The 21,289-nt window shown below is 44.1% G+C and overlaps 1 protein-coding gene across 1 annotated transcript in view; it reads left to right on the top strand.

The window, feature by feature from the left end:
* The window catches only part of ZFHX3 (zinc finger homeobox 3), a 124,248-nt gene extending 103,797 nt beyond the window's left edge, over positions 1-20,451 (top strand). Inside the window, exons 8-11 of the mRNA XM_040329549.1 lie at positions 7,757-7,862; positions 9,176-10,384; positions 10,469-14,680; positions 18,847-20,451. Of these exons, the coding sequence (XP_040185483.1) occupies positions 7,757-7,862; positions 9,176-10,384; positions 10,469-14,680; positions 18,847-20,375 (7,056 nt within the window). The 3' untranslated portion in view covers positions 20,376-20,451. The remainder of the gene's footprint in view (positions 1-7,756; positions 7,863-9,175; positions 10,385-10,468; positions 14,681-18,846) is intronic.
* Positions 20,452-21,289: the final 838 nt, after the last annotated feature.

The following is a 21,289-nucleotide window of genomic DNA, read 5'->3' as shown; positions in this document are numbered from 1 at the left end:
CCCCATAGAGGGACAATTCACACCACAGGCGGTGAACAACATGGCTTACTGGTATGAAGAAGCTCTTACGGTATTTAGGGATCATCCTTTTCAGCCAAGGAAGCTGCCATCTTAGCTTTTGTCTGATCTGCAACTGCCAAGGAGCTGCACATGTCATCCATTATGACAGACATTTTTTTGCTTGACAGTTTGGTTGAGAGCATGTGATAATTGGCAGTCCTGGTGTTTTGGAACTACACTGTAGAATCATGGAAAAAATGTAGTTCCAAAACATCTGGGGTGCTGAGGTTTGCCATCACTGCTCTAGGAGATGTCTGCTACGCCAGAGACTAGGGGGTTGCCACCGCATCCCTTTAAACCCCAACAGATATAAATTACACAGGTTCTGAGGCTAATTTATTGCAGATAAGGCACCAAAGTGAGTTCAACTACCACCTTAAATCAGCCACAGAACCTGTGTAATACGTGTTCGGTTTTAAAGGGATGAAGTGGGAACCCTAGCAGGGACACCACGTAAACTATTGTTCCCTATGTGTCCCATTCACACTACAATGCTAAAGCATGCTGTGGTAAAAAATTATGCAAACATGCTGCATTTTATTGTAGCCCACCAGGCTGAATTACACTGCAACCTGCCATGCATTAAATAAAAGTGTATGTTTTGTACACTTCAAATAAAGCTTGTACATAAAAAAAAAAAGAGCTGTGTGATGTGCTGATTACGCACCACACTGCCCCCTAGTGCAGCTGGAGGAGCAGTGTATCTCTCGGCAGTGTGGTTTTTATTTTTTTTATTTTTTTATTTTTTTTATTCTTTTTGACTGATATGTCTATCTAATGTAACAGGTGGCAACTGTTTGGACACTCAGTACTTCTCTTGCTTTTAAAAAGAAAAAAAAAAAATGACCAAATAAAGCGATAACTGACACACCATTTTTTTTTTTTTGACTCAACAGATTACTAAATTTACATACAATAATTGCCCTCCACCCTGCATCTACTATAGAGAAATACTCTAATTATCTGATGTAATTTAGCTTATTATATATATGGCCGGGCTCTTTTATACGTGACACATCGTGCTAATAGGGATCTTTACAGCTATGTTTGTAATTAAAGTCTCTTTTAAAGTTGGACTCCATTTACGTGTGATGTTTCCTTTAATCTGTCCACCTATTGAACTTTGTCAGGTTCTGATCATGTGCAATGTTGCTTTTATTATGGTTTTACTATAGGGGCCACCCTTGCATTGCAGTCCTGAGCTCTTGACACATTCCCACAAATAATTTACTAAAAACTGGAGAGTGCAAAAATCTGGTGCAGAGCCGCCATGGTAACTGTTCTAAAAATTGTATAGATTGGCAATGCCATCCTCATTAATTTGGAATCGCATATGAAAAACGATTGCAGCAGGGAACAGACGCAAAAGATACAACTCGGCATCTTGCCAAATAACTGTTCTGTTTTATTTAACACATTTGAGGGTTTTTTATACACAATATTACATAGGTATCACATTATTATTATACTTGTACAGGGCTGGACTGAGACCAAAATTTGGCCCTGGACTTCATCCAGACTGGCCCACTTTAAGTTTGCAAACAAGAACAAAAACAGTATATAAACTATACGCAATTGTGCAAAAAAACAGAAGTAACATAAGGAGTCCTCCCTCACTCACCTCTTTTATTATTTCACTTATTCTCCTCTGTATTTTTCTCATCCTTCTCACATCACTGCATGAAGTGGAGGGCGAGCTGTGCAGCCATTACTTTGACAGGCTGTCACTGAGCCATCGGCCCACCGGGAAACTCCCTATGGCCAGTACCATGCCTGTACTTGTATGGCAACAAGGGGCGTAACATAGGCAGGCTAATTCTAATCAGGACTCGAAGGAATGCAAACATGTAATGAAAATATTGAGTGCCATATATATATATTTACACAAAATAGAACACAATAATATACAAAATTTACAAGCATCATCTTGTAGCACTGGCGACAAAGCCATACTATACTATTAAAACAAAAGTCTATCTGTACTGGCCACAGGAGTAGTTTTTTTCCTTTTTCTCAGCTGGTGGTCCTGCCAAATGATACACTTCCTGTCCTAAAGTGACAACAATCAATCGCTGTACTGTATCTATGGAGGAGCATCGTTGCCCTAAGACATGAAGTGTATCATTGGCAGGACTGTCGGGGGAAAATAAAGAGGGGGGGGGGGGAATTAAAATGGAAAAAGAAAATATGGACAGCCGCACTCCAAAAAATCTTGATGGTTGTCTTTATTTAAAAAAAAGGAAAAATGCACCACAAGTCACAGCACACAACACAGGAGTAAAACAGCTGACGCGTTTCACACTATAATTTAGTGCTTACTCATAGCTGACAATTATAAAACATCACATCTAATATATAGCAAACTTTCAAAGACGTGTGATCAATGCGAACCCCTGAGGGGGAATTTAAAATAATAAAATAGGTCCACCACATCCAAGTACTAGTACGAGGCAATATTACATTTGGGGTTTGGGTGCATGTTCGTTTTACTAGTATAACATCTCCAGTGCTAGAAGAGGGGGACAGATACTCCAGCAGTGCATTGTGGGAATGTATTAAAACGCTCAGGACTGAAATGCAAGGTGGCCCAAGAACACTTTTGCTTTTCCCAATCCCCATAACATCTGTGGAAGGCGTTTAGTAGTCCTCAGAGGTAAACTGGGCAGAACTAGTAAGAATATCTGAGGTCACCCTGGACAGTCACAGGACCATGCTGGATTTCTGACAGGATTGACCGGTAGCTTTTTTGCACTTCTAAAAGAAATATAATAAAGCACTTACTTTCAAGGTTATATTTAAAGCAGACCTTGCAGCTAAATGCTAGATCAGAGTTTATCAACTCCAGGGGTCCCAACAGGTCATGTTTTCAGGCTTCCCATTATTTTTTGCACAGGTGACTTGACCAGTTTTACTGTCTTAGTAATTACCACAGCCATTTCATCTGAGGGAAATCCTGAAAACATAACCTGTTGGGGTGCCTTGAGAAACATGGTGTTAGAGCAGCACAAATTGCATGGAACCCCCTACCTCTTTCACAAATCACCTACTGGTAATGAGTTTAAAATCGGGGAACAACCAAAATATGAGGAAAAATTATATATACAAACACTCACCCCACTTAATCTGCAAACATAGATCCTCCAGCTCACCACACTAGCGTGTGGTCCATATAACCTAGCAAAGCTACATAAAATAATGTCTAGATCGGGGATCCTCAAACTACGGCTCTCCAGCTGTTGCAAAACTACACATCCCATGAGCATTGTAAAACGCTGACATTCACAGGCATGATGGAAATTGTAGTTCCTGAACTGGAGGGACATAGTTTAAAGACCCCCTGCTCTAGACTCTAGGATAGAGGTTACCACCAAGGGGTTTGACCTCCTAGTATTTTTTAAAGAATTCAAAAAGTGAAACATACATATGTTGTCAAAACTGGAAAACGTCTCCACCATACACCCCATTAATAAAGAATGACAACGTTGACGTAATTTAATAAAAATAATCTGGTAAAGATTGGCAGGTGAAGCATGTTGACGCTGCGAGGTCATCACATCCAGTAGTGACCACTTGGTTCCTTTGTAGGTAACCGCATTCTTGGACTTCTCTTCGTCTAGATCTGTGGTCTCCAAACTGCGGACCTTGGCCGGATACTGCCTTTTGCTCACCTTTACCTTGGAGTACCACTCTTCCCTCTGACGCCAAGGATGGGGCACTACTCCTCTCAGTGGGAGGCATTCTGCCCCATCGTTGGTGTCACTGGGCCAAATTCTACCCCATTGTTGGTGGCAGCGGATGGAATAGTGCCCCAAGGGGTTTGATAAAGGCAAGCAAAGCTCTGCAGTTTGGAGACCATTGGTCTATAGCAGTGGTCTCCAAACTGCGGCCCTTTGCTTGCTTTTATCTGGCCCTTGGGGCACTATTTAATCCACTGATACCAACAATGGGACATAATTTCTCCTACTGACACCAACAAAGGGGCCCAATGACACCAACAAAGGGGCCCAATGACACCAACAAAGGGGCCCAATGACACCAACAAAGGGGCCCAATGACACCAACAAAGGGGCCCAATGACACCAACAAAGGGGCCCAATGACACCAACAAAGGGGCCCAATGACACCAACAAAGGGGCCCAATGACACCAACAAAGGGGCCCAATGACACCAACAAAGGGGCCCAATGACACCAACAAAGGGGCCCAATGACACCAACAAAGGGGCCCAATGGGACACAGTTTTTCTCAATGACACCAACAATGGGACACAATGACTGGGCACAATTGCTCACACTGAAGCAATAGCCTTTTCGACTCCTACGGACCACTGTCTGGCCCTGTCTATAGCAAGGGTCCTCAAACTACAGCCCTCCAGCTGTTTCGGAACTACATATCCCATGAGGCATTGTAAAAACTCTGATATTCACAGGCATGATGGGAATTGTTGTAGTTCTTGAACAACTGGAGGGCCATAGTTTGAAGACCTTTGGTCTATAGGATATAAAACCTTCAGTTGAGGATGTTAGGAAGTCTGGGGATGACATTTTTGCCCAGTATATAAATAAATATGCACTATTTGGATGTGGGAATGCCTGCCCATATGAAATAGAGATTTATTTTTCGGAAAGCCCCATCTCCTGTCATAGGCCGGCTTTCCAGGTGTTTTTAATTTTTTTTTTCCAGCGCACTATAAGGGTCGGCTCCCCACATGGAGATATTGGCTCCATTGTTTGCCGGGTTGTGTAATATCACTGGAAATTTGATGCGGGAGGCATTTTAAGAGGCGAGGCACAGAAAAAGGTAGCAGACACATTAGACCTCTCAAAACCTGCCAGAATTCCAATCAGGAGAGATGATTAAAGTGGAGAGCAGACAACGTCTCCGGCTCACCTCCTCGTCTGCCGTCATTCACACTTGATTGACTTCAACCTTTCAAGTACAGAAGTCTTTCTCTTATTATTCAAGGCCAGGCGAGCTTTTCTAATTAAAGTGTATGAAAACAATTATAGAGCTGTCTTGTGGAGCTTGGAATTCTCGGAGACTCCGCGCAGAGCTTTGCTCTCGCCGGGTTGTGGGGATTTAGCAGAGACGTATTCCCTCCCCTTGCCTTTAAATGAGAGTGCATCCATGCTTGTGATCGTGTCTGTCTCTTTCTGTAATGTCCTCGCACTGAAGAAGATCAGACGCGAAGCCTTTGTTTCCCCCTGGTTTGATTATGTCATTGCACAAAACACGGGTTAGAAACGTACATGTAATATTAATTAAATACAGCAATAGATGCCTTTCAGGATGCCGCCAAACATCGTTTTTGGGTCTTGAGGGTAGGAGGATCACATTTATATAATGAAGTACCATCTTCATCAAGTATATGTAAACCTAATCATTAGCATCGCATAGAAGTGTTAACATTTCAATATTGTCTTAAAGGTCAGCATTTGTAAAATACCTGGAGCTCCTGCCATGATCGTCCTTGTTTAGGAAGGGGGACACTCACCCTGTTGCTTCCAATAGAGATTACATGTGACCATCTTTAAACACCATTCAGGAGAACCCTCCGTGAGAAATGTATGAGGTCATCGCCGGAGTGCATGTAGACGGGAAGTGGCTGCAGATAATAATGGAAAAAAATTATATTTTATAAAGATAAATATGAAATAAAAGCCAGTTATCTACACAGGGAGGGGATCTTCTAACCGCTCAATTTAGTGCAGCTGTGCATGGCAGCCAATAAGCTTTAAACTTCAGCTTTTTCGTTTAAAGTGGTTCAGAAGGGTTTTTATTTTAATGCATTGTATGCATTAGGATTAAAAAAAAACTTCTGTGTGCAGCAGCCCCCTCAATACTTACCTGATCCAACAATGTTGCATGAGAGAGCCTTGGCTGTCCGGGACCCTCCTCATTGGCTGAGACAGCAGCAGGCGCCATTGGCTTCCATTGCTGTTAAAGTCAGTGAGCCAATGAGGAAAGAGAGGGGGCAGGGCTGAGCCACTACTTTGTTTCTGAATAGACACACAGAGCAGCGGCTCAGCTAAGGTGCCCCCATAGCAAGCAGCTTCCTGTGGGCTTACTCGGCAGGAGGGAGGGGCCAGGACTGCCAGCAAGGGACCCGAGAAGAGGAGGATTGGGGCTGCTCTGTGCAAAAGCAACTGTGCAGAGTAGGCAAGTAGAACTTATTTAAAAATAAAAAAACAAACAAGACTTTACTTTCACTTTAAGCTTTGACAAAAACAAAAATGGAAGCCAATTAGTTTCCATGCAGTACGAGGCGGTCCCTTTAACAGCTACAGCGGACGCACACCCCTGGAGCCAGTCGCCGGCCACCTGCGATCGCTTCACAGAAAGCCAGAACAGGGACCTGTGAATGTAACAAATAAATCCCTGTTCTGACAGGAGAGTTCAGAGTGATCGTCTGTTCCTAGAAACACCTCCCAGGGAACACATTTAACCCCTTGCTCGCCCCCTAGTGTTCCCGGCCAGTGACATTTATACAGCAATTTGTGCATTTTTTATAGTACTGATCGCTGTTTAAATGTCAATGGTCCCAAAAGTGTCGGAAGTGTCCAATCTGTCTCCCACAATCCCGCTAAATAATCGCTGATCACCATCATTACTAGTTAAAAATAATAATAATAATAATAATAATAATGTCATAAATTTCCCTATTTTGTAGACGCTATAACTTTTGTGCAAACCAATTTTTTTTACCGCTCTCATGTGATCCCAGGCTGAAGTCACTATGTCAAGCCTAGGTTCACTAAGTAGTGGGGGGGGGGGGGGAACAGACCACATGTGATTCGGATAGGAATCGCACCGCATTCCCGTTCTTTGTAGTGCGATTTGAGATACATTTGTTTCTATGGGCTCACACCACACCACACCACAACACAACGGTAGAAGAGTATTTGCACGAGTACTTGTACCGGTAATGCTGCAACCCCTAGTTGTAGTCTTGGCCGGTTCCTGCTGAATCGGCTGAGATCTGAACTGTCCATTGCTGGCTTTAGTATTATGGATCAATCGGCTAAAAATTTCCCATGTGCTGCCACCACGCCTCCAATCTTTCAGCAGTCACATGGTCTCCTCGGGATCAGACCTCCCATGCAAACATGTTTCAGAGCACTTTTTTTTGTTTTCCATGTGGTTTCATGGCCTTTTAATCCCATTAGTAACACCTTTTGTGTGTGTCCCAGTAACTGTGTCTTCTTCCTTTGCAGAACTTCCACATCTAAATGACTTATTTCATTTCCTACCATGCCCCCCCTCATCCCTTTGTCTCTCTTGGTTTAAAAAAAAAAAATACGTCCTGGCAGGCTTGTGCTTTCACTCAGGAACATGGCCCACTCATCTCTCTCTTTAGCAGTCTGAATTAATTAGGGGTGTTAATATGTGCCGGGTAGATTAAGAAGGAAAAGGGGGGGGGGGCTCACAGCACATCTCTGTAATTGGCTGCCCCACAGCCTGCGACAAAACACTCTTTGTGATCAAAGTCAGAAATTCTGTGGAAAGGGGGGGGGAAAAAAAATCTATTAATTAGAAGATTATTCTTTTAGCGTGTAGTGATAATTAGAGCCGGCCACCTCCTGAGTGATGAGGAGGTTGTTGAGCAGCTGTGGACACTCTCAGCGATCTGTAGGGTGAGGCGTAGATGGTGGCGGGAACACTTCTGAACAAAATTCTCTCTTCTTCCTCGTCTGCAGGTAACTTCTCCAGAGACGCTCATGCCGAGCAGCATGTTTCTTCCTGTGAGCTCACCGGAGCGAGAAAAACCTGCGGCAGCCCCAGAAACCAACGAAAAGGCTTCAGGTAGGTAAACAGAACCTTTAGAAAGGTGTGCCTGTTCACGAGAGGTACAGGACCTCTTTGCATGCACATGTCTCCGATGCCGATTCTGTGTTCCTCATGATTCAGTGGACCTCATGCATCTCAAACAAGCTATTATTTTGCCCCCCCCCCCCCCCTTTATTCTGTATCGCATACATAAAAGAGGAGTCAAGTGTATTCTCTTTTTCAGGTCCTCTACCTCATTTACAGTACTGGCAGTAGGGGTGCAGAGAAGGTATTAGTGTCTTGGAGGCCCCCAAATACAAAAAAAATAAAGCGTAATTTCCATTCCCAAAGTTCCTCCCACTAAGAATGAGGTTGCCCAATACCGTAATGGACATTTAGGGGGAAATTTACTAAAATTGGTGCACACAGAATCTGGAGCAGCGGTGCATGGTAACCAATCAGCTTCCACATTTTATTGTCAAAATCTTAAAGTGGTTGTGAAGGCACAAGGTTTTTTAAAAACCTTGTGCCTTCACAAAACCTGTGTGCAGCAGCCCCCCCCCCCCCAATAATTACCTGAGCCTTTTCGATCCAGCAATGTCCACGCAAGCCTTGGCTCTCCCAGGGACTAGCAGTCCCAATTGGCTTTTGGCGGGAGCTATTGGCCAGTGAGCCAATCAGGAGATGGAGGGGGCCAAACTGTGGCTGTGTGTGAATGGACACACAGAGCCCTGGGTCGGTAGCGCACATGCTTGGGTGCCCCCCCCAAGCTGCTTGCTGCGGAGGCACCTAGCAGGGAGGAGGAGCCAGGAGCGCCGGTGAGGGACCCGAGATGAGGAGGATTTGGGCTGCTGCTCTGTGCAAAACCATTACACAGAGCAGGCAAGTATAATATGTTTGCTATTTATAAAAATAAATCAATATGACTTTTTGCTCTCTTGCTTGCATGAAGTAGCATCTGAAATCACGCTGACCTGCTACTTTGAAATCATGCTTCTTGAAGTGAAGTAGCACAATTTCATAGGGGGGGGGGGGGGGGAGGAGGGGCGCGCCAGGGCCGCCGGCTCCTCCAACAATCAGGGCTGCTCTGTGCAAAACCATTGTACAGAGCAGGTAAGTATGCAATTTATTTTAAATTACAACCTTTAGAATCACTTTAAGGTACTTCCTTCACCCAGTGCAAATTAATGCAACATACTGTAAATCTGAATGGGCCCCAAGGAGGACATGTAACAGAAAATCAAAAGGCAAAAAACAATTGATTACACTGTTGCTTAATTGAATTTCTTATTTGATAAGGCCATTGGGAACGGGTGTATTATAACAGTGCATTTTGTTTCTCTCCATAGAACCCAATGAAGCATTGTCCAAGAATGCAGCCGTCCCTGAGATGACGGAGCCGACTTCAGAACAGAGAGCGCCCACCATTGACAACTTAACAAGAGAAGATTCTGGGTTCTTGTGTTGGAAGAAAGGATGTAACCAAGTGTTTAAAACCTCGGCTGCTCTACAAACGCATTTCAACGAGATTCACAACAAACGTCCCCAATTGCCAGTTTCCGACCGCCATGTTTACAAGTACCGCTGCAATCAGTGCAGTTTAGCTTTCAAAACTATCGAGAAACTTCAGCTCCATTCACAGTATCATGTGATCCGTGCGGCCACCATGTGCTGCCTTTGCCAGAGGAGCTTCCGCACATTCCAAGCCCTTAAGAAGCATCTAGAGACCAGCCACCTGGAGTTGAGCGAGGCGGACATCCAGCAGCTGTACAGCGGCCTTTTGGTGAATGGAGACCTTACAAACATGGGAGAGCCGGCAATGTCCGACGACCAAAGCATGATGGTAGATGATGACAAAGAGGATGAGAGTGACCTGGAGGACAAGCAAAGTCCCACCGGAAGTGATTCAGGTTCTGTACAAGAAGACTCTGGTTCTGAACCCAAAAGAGCTCTTCCTTTTCGCAAGGGCCCAAATTTTACCCTGGAAAAGTTTTTGGACCCCTCCCGCCCTTACAAGTGCACAGTATGCAAAGAGTCATTCACGCAGAAGAACATTCTGCTGGTGCATTACAATTCAGTGTCACATCTGCATAAACTTAAAAGAGCCCTGCAGGACTCAACCACTGGGCAGCCGGAACCCACCAGCAGCCCAGATAATAAACCATTTAAGTGTAACACGTGCAATGTTGCATACAGCCAGAGCTCCACGCTAGAAATTCACATGAGGTCCGTTTTACATCAAACCAAGGCCCGTGCAGCAAAGCTGGAAGCAGCAGGTGGCAGCAGCAGCACAGTTAGCTCCAGTAGTACTTGTCCATCTACGACCTCCACAACCACATCCAACAGTGTCACCCCCACATCAACCTGCACAACCACAGCAACAAGCTCTAGTGTTGTGAGCCAAATGCCCACTGAACCTGTAGTCAGTGCTGGCACAAGCAACCTGATCACTCCTACTGCCCCCTGCCCACCTGAGCATAAAGAAGGGAATCGTAAGAAACTGGCAGACATGATAGCCTCACGACAGCAGCAGCATCAACAACAACAGCAGCAGCAGCATCAACAGCAGCAGCATCAACAACAACAGCAGCAGCAGCAGCAGCAGCAACAACAACAGCAACAACAGCAGCATCAACAACAACAGCAGCAGCAGCAGCAACAGCAAGCCCAATCACTGGTGCAGGCACAAGTGCAAGCCCACTTTCAACAAGAACTCCAACAACAAGCTGCTATTCTGCAGTCTCAGCTATTAAATCCCACACTGCTTCCCCACTTTCCTATGACCACAGAGACATTACTTCAGCTCCAACAACAGCAACACCTTCTGTTCCCCTTTTACATCCCTAGTACAGACTTTCAGTTCAACCCAGAGGTTAGCTTGCCCTTGACCAGTGGCACTTTTACATTGACGGGAAGTGGCCCTAGTTTACTGGAAGACCTAAAGAATCCACTACAACTTTCCCAACAGGTACACGCTCATCACCAACATCTCCTGCAACAACAGTCAAGCCAAATGTGTATATCAGAACAGCATTCCACTCTCCTGCAACCTCTAGAACTAAAGAACAAATCTTTAAAGGAAACCCTCAAGGAACTAAAGAAAGAAAAAGATTTTCATGAAAGAACTGATGAGACTACAGTGGCGAATGAGTCGGTGCCCGATGGCCTAAAGTGTAAAGATAAGAAAGAGCCTACACCCAATTCCAGCTCTGACTGTACTTTGCTTCCACCTCGTATTGCGTCAGATGCTCGAGGTAATGCTACCAAAGCCTTGCTTGAGAATTTTGGATTTGAACTGGTTATTCAGTTCAATGAAAACAAGCAGAGAGTGCAGAAGAAAATTGTGAAGAATGAACAGATTGACACATTGGAGAAGTTGGAATGCAATTCATGTGGGAAGTTTTTCTCCAACATCCTCATTTTAAAAAGCCACCAGGAACATGTCCACCAACGTTATTTACCATTTAAGCAACTTGAGCAGTTTGCAAAACAGTACAGAGACCAATATGAAAAGCTTTATCCGTTGAGACCCCAAACACCAGAGGCACCTCCTCCTCCACCACCACCACCACCGCCTCCACCACCTCCTCCTCCTCCAGCAACCCCACAGCCAGCTATCACACCAGTTCCTACTACTGCTCCTCCACTCACCCCACCCAGCATTTCACCTGCACAGCAGTCTGTGTCTCTGGCTCAACTTTCAATGCCAATGGACCTGCCTATTTTTCCACCCCTTATGATGCAATCTATGCCATTGCAAAGTATGCCAGGGCAGATGACTTCAGTAGAAACTCTTTCTGCAGACTTGGCCCAGCTGTATCAGCATCAATTAAATCCCAGTCTTCTACAACAGCAGAACAAAAGGCCACGTACCAGAATCACAGATGACCAGCTAAGAGTATTACGACAGTATTTTGACATCAACAATTCTCCAAGTGAGGAACAGATCAAAGAAATGTCCGATAAGTCTGGATTACCCCAAAAAGTTATCAAGCACTGGTTTAGAAACACCCTCTTTAAGGAGCGTCAACGAAACAAAGACTCTCCCTACAATTTTAATAACCCTCCCATTACTAGTTTAGAAGAAATAAAGGTGGACTCTAGACCTCCATCACCAGAACCTCAGAGGCATGAATACTGGGGAAGCAAGAGGTCTTCCAGGACACGGTTTACAGATTACCAGCTCCGTGTTCTTCAAGACTTTTTTGATGCCAATGCTTATCCAAAGGATGATGAATTTGAGCAACTTTCCAACCTGTTAAACCTTCCCACGCGTGTTATTGTTGTCTGGTTCCAGAATGCACGTCAGAAAGCAAGAAAAAATTATGAAAATCAAGGAGATGGCAAGGAAGGTGAGAGGCGTGAATTGACAAATGACCGATATATTCGTACTAGCAACCTAAACTACCAGTGCAAAAAATGTAGTTTGGTCTTTCAGAGGATCTTTGACCTCATCAAGCATCAGAAAAAACTGTGTTACAAAGATGAGGATGAAGATATGCAGGATGACAGCCAAAATGAAGATTCTATGGATGCCACCGATATGTTGACACCTTCAAGTTCCTCATGTAGCACCCCTATGTCCTATCAGATCTATAGTACTGCAGGCACATCATCCACAAACGCTGCCGGTTTCTCACAGCAGATGATGGATATGGAAGATGCGATAATGTGTAGTTCCAAGCTAGAGGCTTTAAATGATGATAAACCAAAGCATTATGAAATTCCAAGGACACAGCAAAACCAAACCCAAGAACAGCCACTGCAACCAAAGCAAGAGCCACAGCAGCCTCAAACCACACAAGCTCAACCCTCACCACAGGACCAATTGGAACAAAAAGTTACTGCAACACCACAGAAACATCTATCCCTATCATCTCCATCCACGCAACCATCCCACTGCTCGTTGACACAGTCAAGTCCCAGTGCGACTCAAATTTCACACCACTCTATGAAGCCTCTTCACTCATCAACTCCACAGCAGTTAACAAATTTGCCTCCTCAGCTAATTCCCTATCAGTGTGATCAATGCAAATTGGCCTTCCCATCTTTTGAGCATTGGCAGGAACACCAACAGTTGCATTTTCTTAGTGCTCAAAACCAATTCATCCATCCTCAGTTTTTAGACAGATCAATGGATATGCCCTTCATGCTATTTGATCCCAGTAATCCATTACTAGCAAGCCAGCTTCTTTCTGGAGGACTTTCTCAAATGCCAACCAGCTCAGCTACTTCTCCTTCAGCACCGTCATCCACAATGAACACCTTGAAAAGGAAGCTTGAGGAAAAGGCAAACGCAAGCCCAGGGGAAAACGATAGTGGGACTGGTGGAGAAGAACCTCACAGGGACAAGCGTCTGCGAACCACAATTACGCCAGAACAGCTGGAAATATTATATCAGAAGTATCTGCTGGATTCTAACCCAACACGTAAGATGCTTGACCATATTGCCCATGAAGTGGGTTTAAAGAAACGTGTTGTTCAAGTTTGGTTTCAGAATACTCGGGCAAGGGAAAGAAAGGGACAGTTTCGAGCGGTTGGTCCAGCCCAAGCTCATAGGCGCTGCCCATTTTGTAGAGCTTTGTTTAAGGCCAAAACTGCATTAGAAGCTCACATACGATCTCGCCATTGGCATGAGGCAAAAAGAGCTGGCTACAACATGAGTTTATCTACAATGCTTGTTGACTGTGATGGCACTTTGCAGTTGAAAGGAGATCTTTTTGACAATACTTCCTTTCATAACTTACCCCACAGTAGCAGTGACGGACACTGCATTTCCTTGTCTCCGATGAGCAAATCTATGGATCTTTCGCCTAGAACACTGCTCAGCCCATCTTCTATTAAAGTTGAAGGGTCCGAAGACTTTGAAAGCCCCTCAATGTCATCTGTCAATTTGAGCTTTGATCAAGCTAAGTTGGACAATGATGACTGCTCCTCTGTGAATACAGCTTTAACAGATACAACAACAGGAGATGAAGGAAATGCAGACAATGACAGCACCACAGGTATTCTTGCTGAAACAAAATCTGCATCTATAACAAGTGAAGGCTTGCCAAAGTCTGCCATTATGGCAATGTCTGAGTATGAGGACCAAATGTCTTCTGGTTTAGTCAGCCCCGCCCCAAGCTTTTACAGCAAAGAGTATGAGAATGAAGCCATTGTTGATTATAGTGAAACTTCCAGCCTTGCTGACCCATGCTCTCCTAGCCCAGGTGCAAGTGGTTCAGCAGGCAAGTCAGGTGATAGCGGAGACCGCCCTGGTCAAAAGCGTTTTAGAACGCAAATGACTAACCTTCAACTAAAACTTCTTAAGTCCTGTTTTAATGATTACAGAACACCCACCATGCTGGAGTGTGAAGTTTTGGGCAATGATATCGGACTGCCAAAGAGAGTTGTTCAGGTCTGGTTTCAGAATGCCCGGGCCAAGGATAAGAAGGCTAAACTAAACATGGCCAAGCACTTCGGAATAAACCAAACCAATTATGAGGGACCCAAAACAGAGTGCACTTTGTGTGGCGTGAAATACAGCGCGCGTCTGTCTGTGCGGGATCATATCTTCTCCCAGCAACATATCTCCAAAGTTAAGGACGCTATAGGAAGCCAGTTGGACAAGGAGAAAGAATACTTTGATCCAGCCACTGTTCGTCAGTTAATGGCTCAGCAAGAGTTGGATCGCATTAAAAAAGCCAATGAGGTTTTGGGTCTGACCCCTCAGCAACAGGCTGTATTTGATAACCCTCCCCTGCAAGCACTCAATCTTCCAACACCCTACCCAGCTCTCCAAGGCATCCCTCCAGTACTGTTGCCAGGTCTCAGCAGCCCAACTTTGCCAGGATTCACTCCCTCTAACACAGGTGGGCACAAGATAAGAGCACTTGGTAGTGAAAGTGTGCTGGTGTTAGGGTAGAAAAAAAAGAGACATGTTGGCCCTTCAACTACACGTAAACCCTGAATTACATGAATTTAAAATTTTGTAATTTCTTAAATATAAAATTGTGTAAAATTTAACTGATTTACCAGCCAAAGCTCTTATCAATGTCTAATTCAGAGATTAGACATTAAAATTGCCAAATAAGTGAAACTCTTGGATAATATTTTATAAATGCATACCAAGCCCCAAAGATTGCACTGGCTAGAACTACTAATCGCTTGACATAAACACATGTGCTATTATTAATTGAATCATGAAGAACACACGAGTAATAACTTAATTTCACATCCATACGAGTTGGCCTGGAAGAAACCTTCCAACGTTACCCAGTGGTTCTTTTCTACCCAACAGTGGTGAATATCATTAGCTCCTAATCATGTGAATTCTTTAGACCCCTTTTATACTGGAGGCGCTTTCGCACTAAAAAAAAAAAAAAAGCGCCTGAAAGGTTCCCGAAAAATGCTTCCCATTAATATCAAATGGATGCTTTCACACTGGGGCGGTGAAAAAAGTCCTGCAAGCAGCATCTTTGGAGCGCTTAAAAAAAAAAAGCTCCTCAAAAATGCCCCCCTCCATTGAAATTAATGGGAAGCGATTCAAAGGTGCCGCAAAATGGTTCTTTTGAGTCACGTGACCTTAAAAAAGCGCCCAACATTTCATGGGCATTTTTAAAGTGCCTCAGTGTGAAAGGGGTCTTAGATTTAGTCTTTGCCTAGAGAGTATTTGTTTCTTAGAACATCAAGACACGCTAGCAAGTTCTGGTGGAAGCACCACCCTCATAAGATTATATGCAGATATTAATATATATATGATAAGTGGAATGTATTATCTGGAAAATCCTTGCTGTTTAAGGAAGGTCTGGTAATAAACATTTTTCACTGCATCACTTTAATAGATGGAGAAAAAAATTAGTCTACATGTTTTTTTTTTTTAGTCCATTTTTTTTATTGAGTTTATGAATGACTGAGGCGAGTGTGTGTTTTTGGCAGAAATGAGAAGATGTTGGTGTTGACTGTGGGAATTATATCTTTAGTAATTTTATTTACTGGTTCCTGAGCTATCCATAGACCAGGGAGTCTCAAACTGGCAGTCCTCCAGCTGTTGCAGAACTACAAGTCCCATGAAGCATTGCAAGGCTGACAGTTACAAGCATGACTCCCACAGGTAGAGGCATGATGGGACTCGTATTTCCGCAACAGCTGGCGGACTGCCAATTTGAGACCCCTGCTAGACTGTTCGAATCTTGGCCGGTTCAGCAGGGACCGGCCGAGATTCGAACCATGTAGGGCAGGCTGATTGTACTCAATATGTTTGATCAATCAACTTGGCTACGGCCAGCATGTCAGCTTTTTTTTATGACGTAATTATTGCCAACGGCTGTAGCCGATAGCAATAATCATTATTTGCTTCACCCCGTGAGAACAGAATAGCTCCACTGGAGGGATTCCCCTATCATCACTGACTGTGTTGATGGGGGAATCTAGAAAACCCTTGGTTGCAGGGAAGAAAATCGCTCTATCTATAGCAAGCTTTAGACTCGCTAGTGCCCAACTCTATTTTCGAGAATTAGGAAGGGTCTACTTTAAAGGACACATTCACCTCAAATATAGAAAATAGCTGAAATCTGAATAGAAATGAGGGGATACTTAAAAGCAAAACTGCCCAAGCAGCACATAGTGGGGGTTGTTTCAGGGTGGGTTCACATTTGAGTCAGAGGGCCAGTTCACCATTTTATCCCAAATTTTTGGCTGAATTTGGACCTGAAATGGACCAAAAGACACACAGCATTTTTGTGCAAATTGCACCGGACCTGCTGTGGAGATATGTGAACCGGCGACATACAGAGTTGGTCAAAATCTGCCACATCCAATTCGCAGTGTGAACCCAGCCTCACTAAAACTGGAGAGTGCAACATCTGGTGCAGCTCTGCATAGAAACCAATCAGCTTCTAACCTCAGCTTGTTCAATTATGCTTTGACAAAGAAACATGGAAGCCAATTGGTTTCTATGCAGAGCTGCACCAGGATTTTGCACTCTCCAGTTTTAGTAAATCAATCCACTGTCCCTCCATTCAGCCACTTAGAAGTGAATAAAATAACCAATACTTTGAGGTATTGGGGGGGCATGTACCAGTGTAGGTAGTTGGTGATTGGCAAAGCACTGCCACATGTGGGTGCAAAAACTGGCTTTAGCCAATTGTTAGCTTTGACTAGAGCAACTTGGCACTTGGACATGGTTTTCCTTTCTTGTGACTGAATGGAGTAGTGGTCGATTGAAGGAAAGGCAGAATGTGCTACTTGGGAGAAGGATACCTGGTTCACTTTAAAGATTATAATGAATACAGATTCAAGGAAGTTTGTTGAAAATAAAAGAAGCGTAATAGTTTAGTTCCATGGATGACCCAACACTCTTGTAGGGAATGAGATATATGGGCACTCCCCAATAGATAGCAACACCCCGTTATGTGAATTACACCACCGTTTCCATTCTTTACACCTCACAAACACTATTCAGGGTTGGTCCCTCAGGTATAATAATAATCCAGACCGTAGAATTAAGCATATCTTTACAAATTATAGCAGATTGCAAGCTCTATCAGACCAAAGCTGACATATTTTGTCATACCCTATGTCCCATGAGGTCTTGTTGCTGCCTATTGTTCCGACCCCACATTTGTCACTGCCAAGATGAGTACACACATAAAAAGCCTGCCAGGTATTTTCCCCGCTTTCATATCCTATCCAAAACTATCAAGTATGCAGACAAATCTTGGAGGCAGCTCAATATTTCAGCCTTATACTGCCAATCATGGAATACCCATGCCACACAACACTATCCAGGTGCATTTGCAAGTTTGACTAGAGTACCAGCATTATGGAAATACGTATGAGAATATTCCCAGAACAACAAAGTGCATCTAACACCGAATGGATAGAGTAGAGAAAGATTCAAACCCGTTTTATTTTTGTAATCTACTCACTGGAAAGATTCGCCCTATTTGCCCTGGTGTCCATGGTTCTTTATGGCGTCTTAAGAGTGGGACTGAAAGGAAATCTTCCCACACAGACAGCCCAAAAAAATAATTATATCAGCAGTTTTACCCATTCTATTGTGAAGATTACATATCGTGGACAGGAAGGGTAAGGGCAAAGCAAACAGTTTACTCTATTGCACTCCTTCCTTCTGTCTTGAAAGGAAGGCATGCATGGTCTCCACCTCCCAAGAACCATTGTTCATCGACTCCGGACATTGGCAAAAAGCTCTGCTGAAACCACCCACCAGTGTATTCATCTAACCCTACCAACTCCATGAGGCTCTGTTTTTTGCTAAAGTCCTTAGAGGATGAACCCTTTCGCCTACTAAAGAAGATTTTTATTTATTTTTTCACTACTTTTCTTCTTTGAATGACACTTCTATCAAGATCTGACGGCCTAATGCCTTACGGCTCACTAACTAAGTGTTTTTCTATAAACATGGAAGGCCATTTGCAAAAGAAAAAAAAAGTGGAGAAACAAGCTTGATTGACTTTCCCGAGAGAATTAAAGATGAAACCTCCTTGATTGGTATTTTATTGCTAAGGGTCCTTTCACATGAGCAGACCGATCGGGACCACCTGTCCCGTTTTTCAGGTGGACCCGATCGGACCCTTCAGTCTCCTGGTTGTCAATGGACATGTGTCTGTTGACACCCGCTGTCATCCGATCACTCAAAACAGACAGATGAGGATTCCTCCCCCATCCGTCTGTTGGATCGGATGGCAGTCAGAAGTAAACTTACAGGTAGTACATTTACATCCCACTGCCCATAGAGGAGAGCAGGCAGAATGTGTGTCTGCTCTACATAAGACAGACCGATTCCCCGCTGAGTATGCAGACTCCAGCGGAGCCCACCTCGTGTAGAAAGGGCCTAAGTCCAAAAGGTTGAAGTCAGCTAGGTACAGATAAGAGATGACATGCTTTTCAAGTTAATAGCCTAAATAATGTTTGGTGTTTGGATGTGTGTTGTATTTTTAGACTACCTCTACGTCTTTAAACTGTTTCTTCATACTAGTTCGTCTGTCTAATTCTTCTCTTTGTGGTTCTTTTTTAGCTTTAAGTTCTCCAAAATCCAATGTGATGGGAGTGTCCAACACCACCGTCCCTTCTCCTGGCCTTCCAACTTCTGGACAACCAAATAAACACCTTCCCAAATCACTAAGCCCTACCATTCCATCACAGACTCATCCTGCATCCCAGTCCCAAGAGTTGCTGAAGGACAAAGAAAATGAGAAGGTGAAAGAGAAGGAAAGGGGGAAAGGCAAGAGAGATCCATCACCCATGCTCAAAAAAGAGAAAGGGGAGACTCAAGCTTCAACATCCAGCTCAATGCCGGGCATGGAGTATATAGTAGACTCATCCCAGCTCCAGGCTTTACAAGCGGCTTTGACATCGGATCCATCTGCTCTGCTTAGCAGCCAATTTCTTCCATACTTTGTCCCTGGGTTCTCACCCTACTACGGCGCTCAGATCCCAGGAACCTTACCAGGTGGTTACCTGCAGCCAATGTATGGGATGGAAAGTCTGTTCCCATACAACCCTGCTATCTCCCAAGCGTTGATGGGGCTTTCACAAGGCTCTTTACTTCAACAGTATCAGCAGTACCAGCAGAGCTTACAGGAAGCACTTCAGCAGCAGCAGCGGCAACTCCAAATGCAACAAAAACAGCAGCAGCAGCAGCAGCAACACCACCACCACCACCACCATCATCAGAGACTGCAGCAGCAACAACCCAAAGCAAGCCGAACCCCAACTCCTTCTGTTGTTTCCCCTTCAGAAAAAGACCCTGCCAAAGACTCCCCTAAGCTGGAAAAGCAGAATCCTATGGCCCATGAGGTATCGCACTCCAACAAGCCTCCAGAACATCAAGAAGCAGAAAGCCAAGTTGCGGATTGTCTCTTGGACCCCTTTATTGTCCCAAAGGTGCAGTACAAGTTGGTCTGCCGGAAGTGTGAGCTAAGCTTCAGCAGCGAGGAGGCGGCTATCAGCCACCTGAAGTCCCTCTGCTTCTTTGGCCAATCTGTGGTGAATCTGCAAGAGCTGGTGACATGCATCCCCACTGGTGACTGCAGCGGCTCGTATCGCTGTCTAGGGTGTGAGGCCACGATGTCTGGGGGCGATGCACTGCGTCAACATCTGGAGTCACCCTTGCACAAACACAGAACAATCAAAAGAACAGCAAGAAACGCCAAAGAGCACCCTAGTTTATTACCTCACTCCGCCTGCTTCCCCAATCCTGACACCGCATCTACCTCTCAGTCTGCTGCTGACTCCAAAGCCAGCCTCTCACCCCCTTCCCCCTCTGCTTCTCCCCACACCACCACCAAGTCCTGGTCTCACAGTACGCCCAGAAAACCTCCGCCACCCCCCACGCTCTCCTCATCTTCAACAGTTACCTCAAGTCCGTGCAGCACCTCAGGGGTCGCGACCTCCTTTCCAACAGACGTTTTCTCTGAGGAGTCTGACTCGGATCTCAGCCAAAAGTCTGACAGGGCGGGAAGTCCACTAGGCGCTCCTGAGAACCCAAGCTGTCATGAGGATGGCTCTCGAACTGCTGTGGGAGTGGGTTCTTTACGATTGTAGACTTCGGAGATGGACGATGATGAAAATAATAATAAATATGAATTTTAAATAATAAAAAAAAAAAAATGATAAATAACAAACCAATTTCACAAACAAAAAAATACTGCAATTTCCAAAGCTTCTAACCAAAAAAAAGGACCCCTTCCCTTCCCCCAGTATGAATTTCTTCATTCCTACACCTGCCCCTCTGCCCTGTTTTCCCCTCTACTGTCACATTGGTCCCCTTTAACAGGGAACTGGGTCCAACTCCATTTTTTCCCCCCTTCTACGGAGTTTGGTCACCCGGCGGTGACAGCCCTTCTCTGCTTACCCTGCGAAGGCTTTGTTAAGAAAAAAAAAAACCAATGGAATTATTGTGTTATTCTCAGGTCAAATGTTCACACCGTGTTCTGACTCTGGTCTTGGAATTTTATATATACATATATATGGATAGGAATATATATGTGTGTATATATATGTATTTATTTTATTTTATTTTTTTCTGTTCAGTAACTGAATTTTTTTTTAAGTAATTGCTAACTTAACCGGTCAGAAAAAAAAAAGATTCAGGACTGGGTTTTAAATGATAATAAAAAAGAAAAAAAAAAAAAAAAATCTGCCTCCCAAGGGACGAAACGTTTCGGGTGGCATTCGTACTTTATAATTTTCACATCCGGGAACCACAGCTCCAAAAATATATATATATATAAATATATATACTTTAATGAATTGCGAACAGACTTTCTATATTTCTTGTAGATGAGGCCATTGAATCAAGACAGTTTTCAGAAATGGATAAGATCCTTTGTACTTTTTTCTTTGTGTCCATATGACGTTACTCATCAAGCCATTTGTTTTTCCGGTCACAAGGTGGCCGACCCAAAACACATTGTCAAGCTCAGTAACCCTTAGCTCTTTAACCAAAAGAAAACCCC

This window comes from Rana temporaria, chromosome 11 (assembly GCF_905171775.1).
Source record: "Rana temporaria chromosome 11, aRanTem1.1, whole genome shotgun sequence".
NCBI lineage: Eukaryota > Metazoa > Chordata > Amphibia > Anura > Ranidae > Rana > Rana temporaria.
Note: the sequence above shows the minus strand (reverse complement) of the source record. Positions and strands in the feature narration are given on the sequence as shown.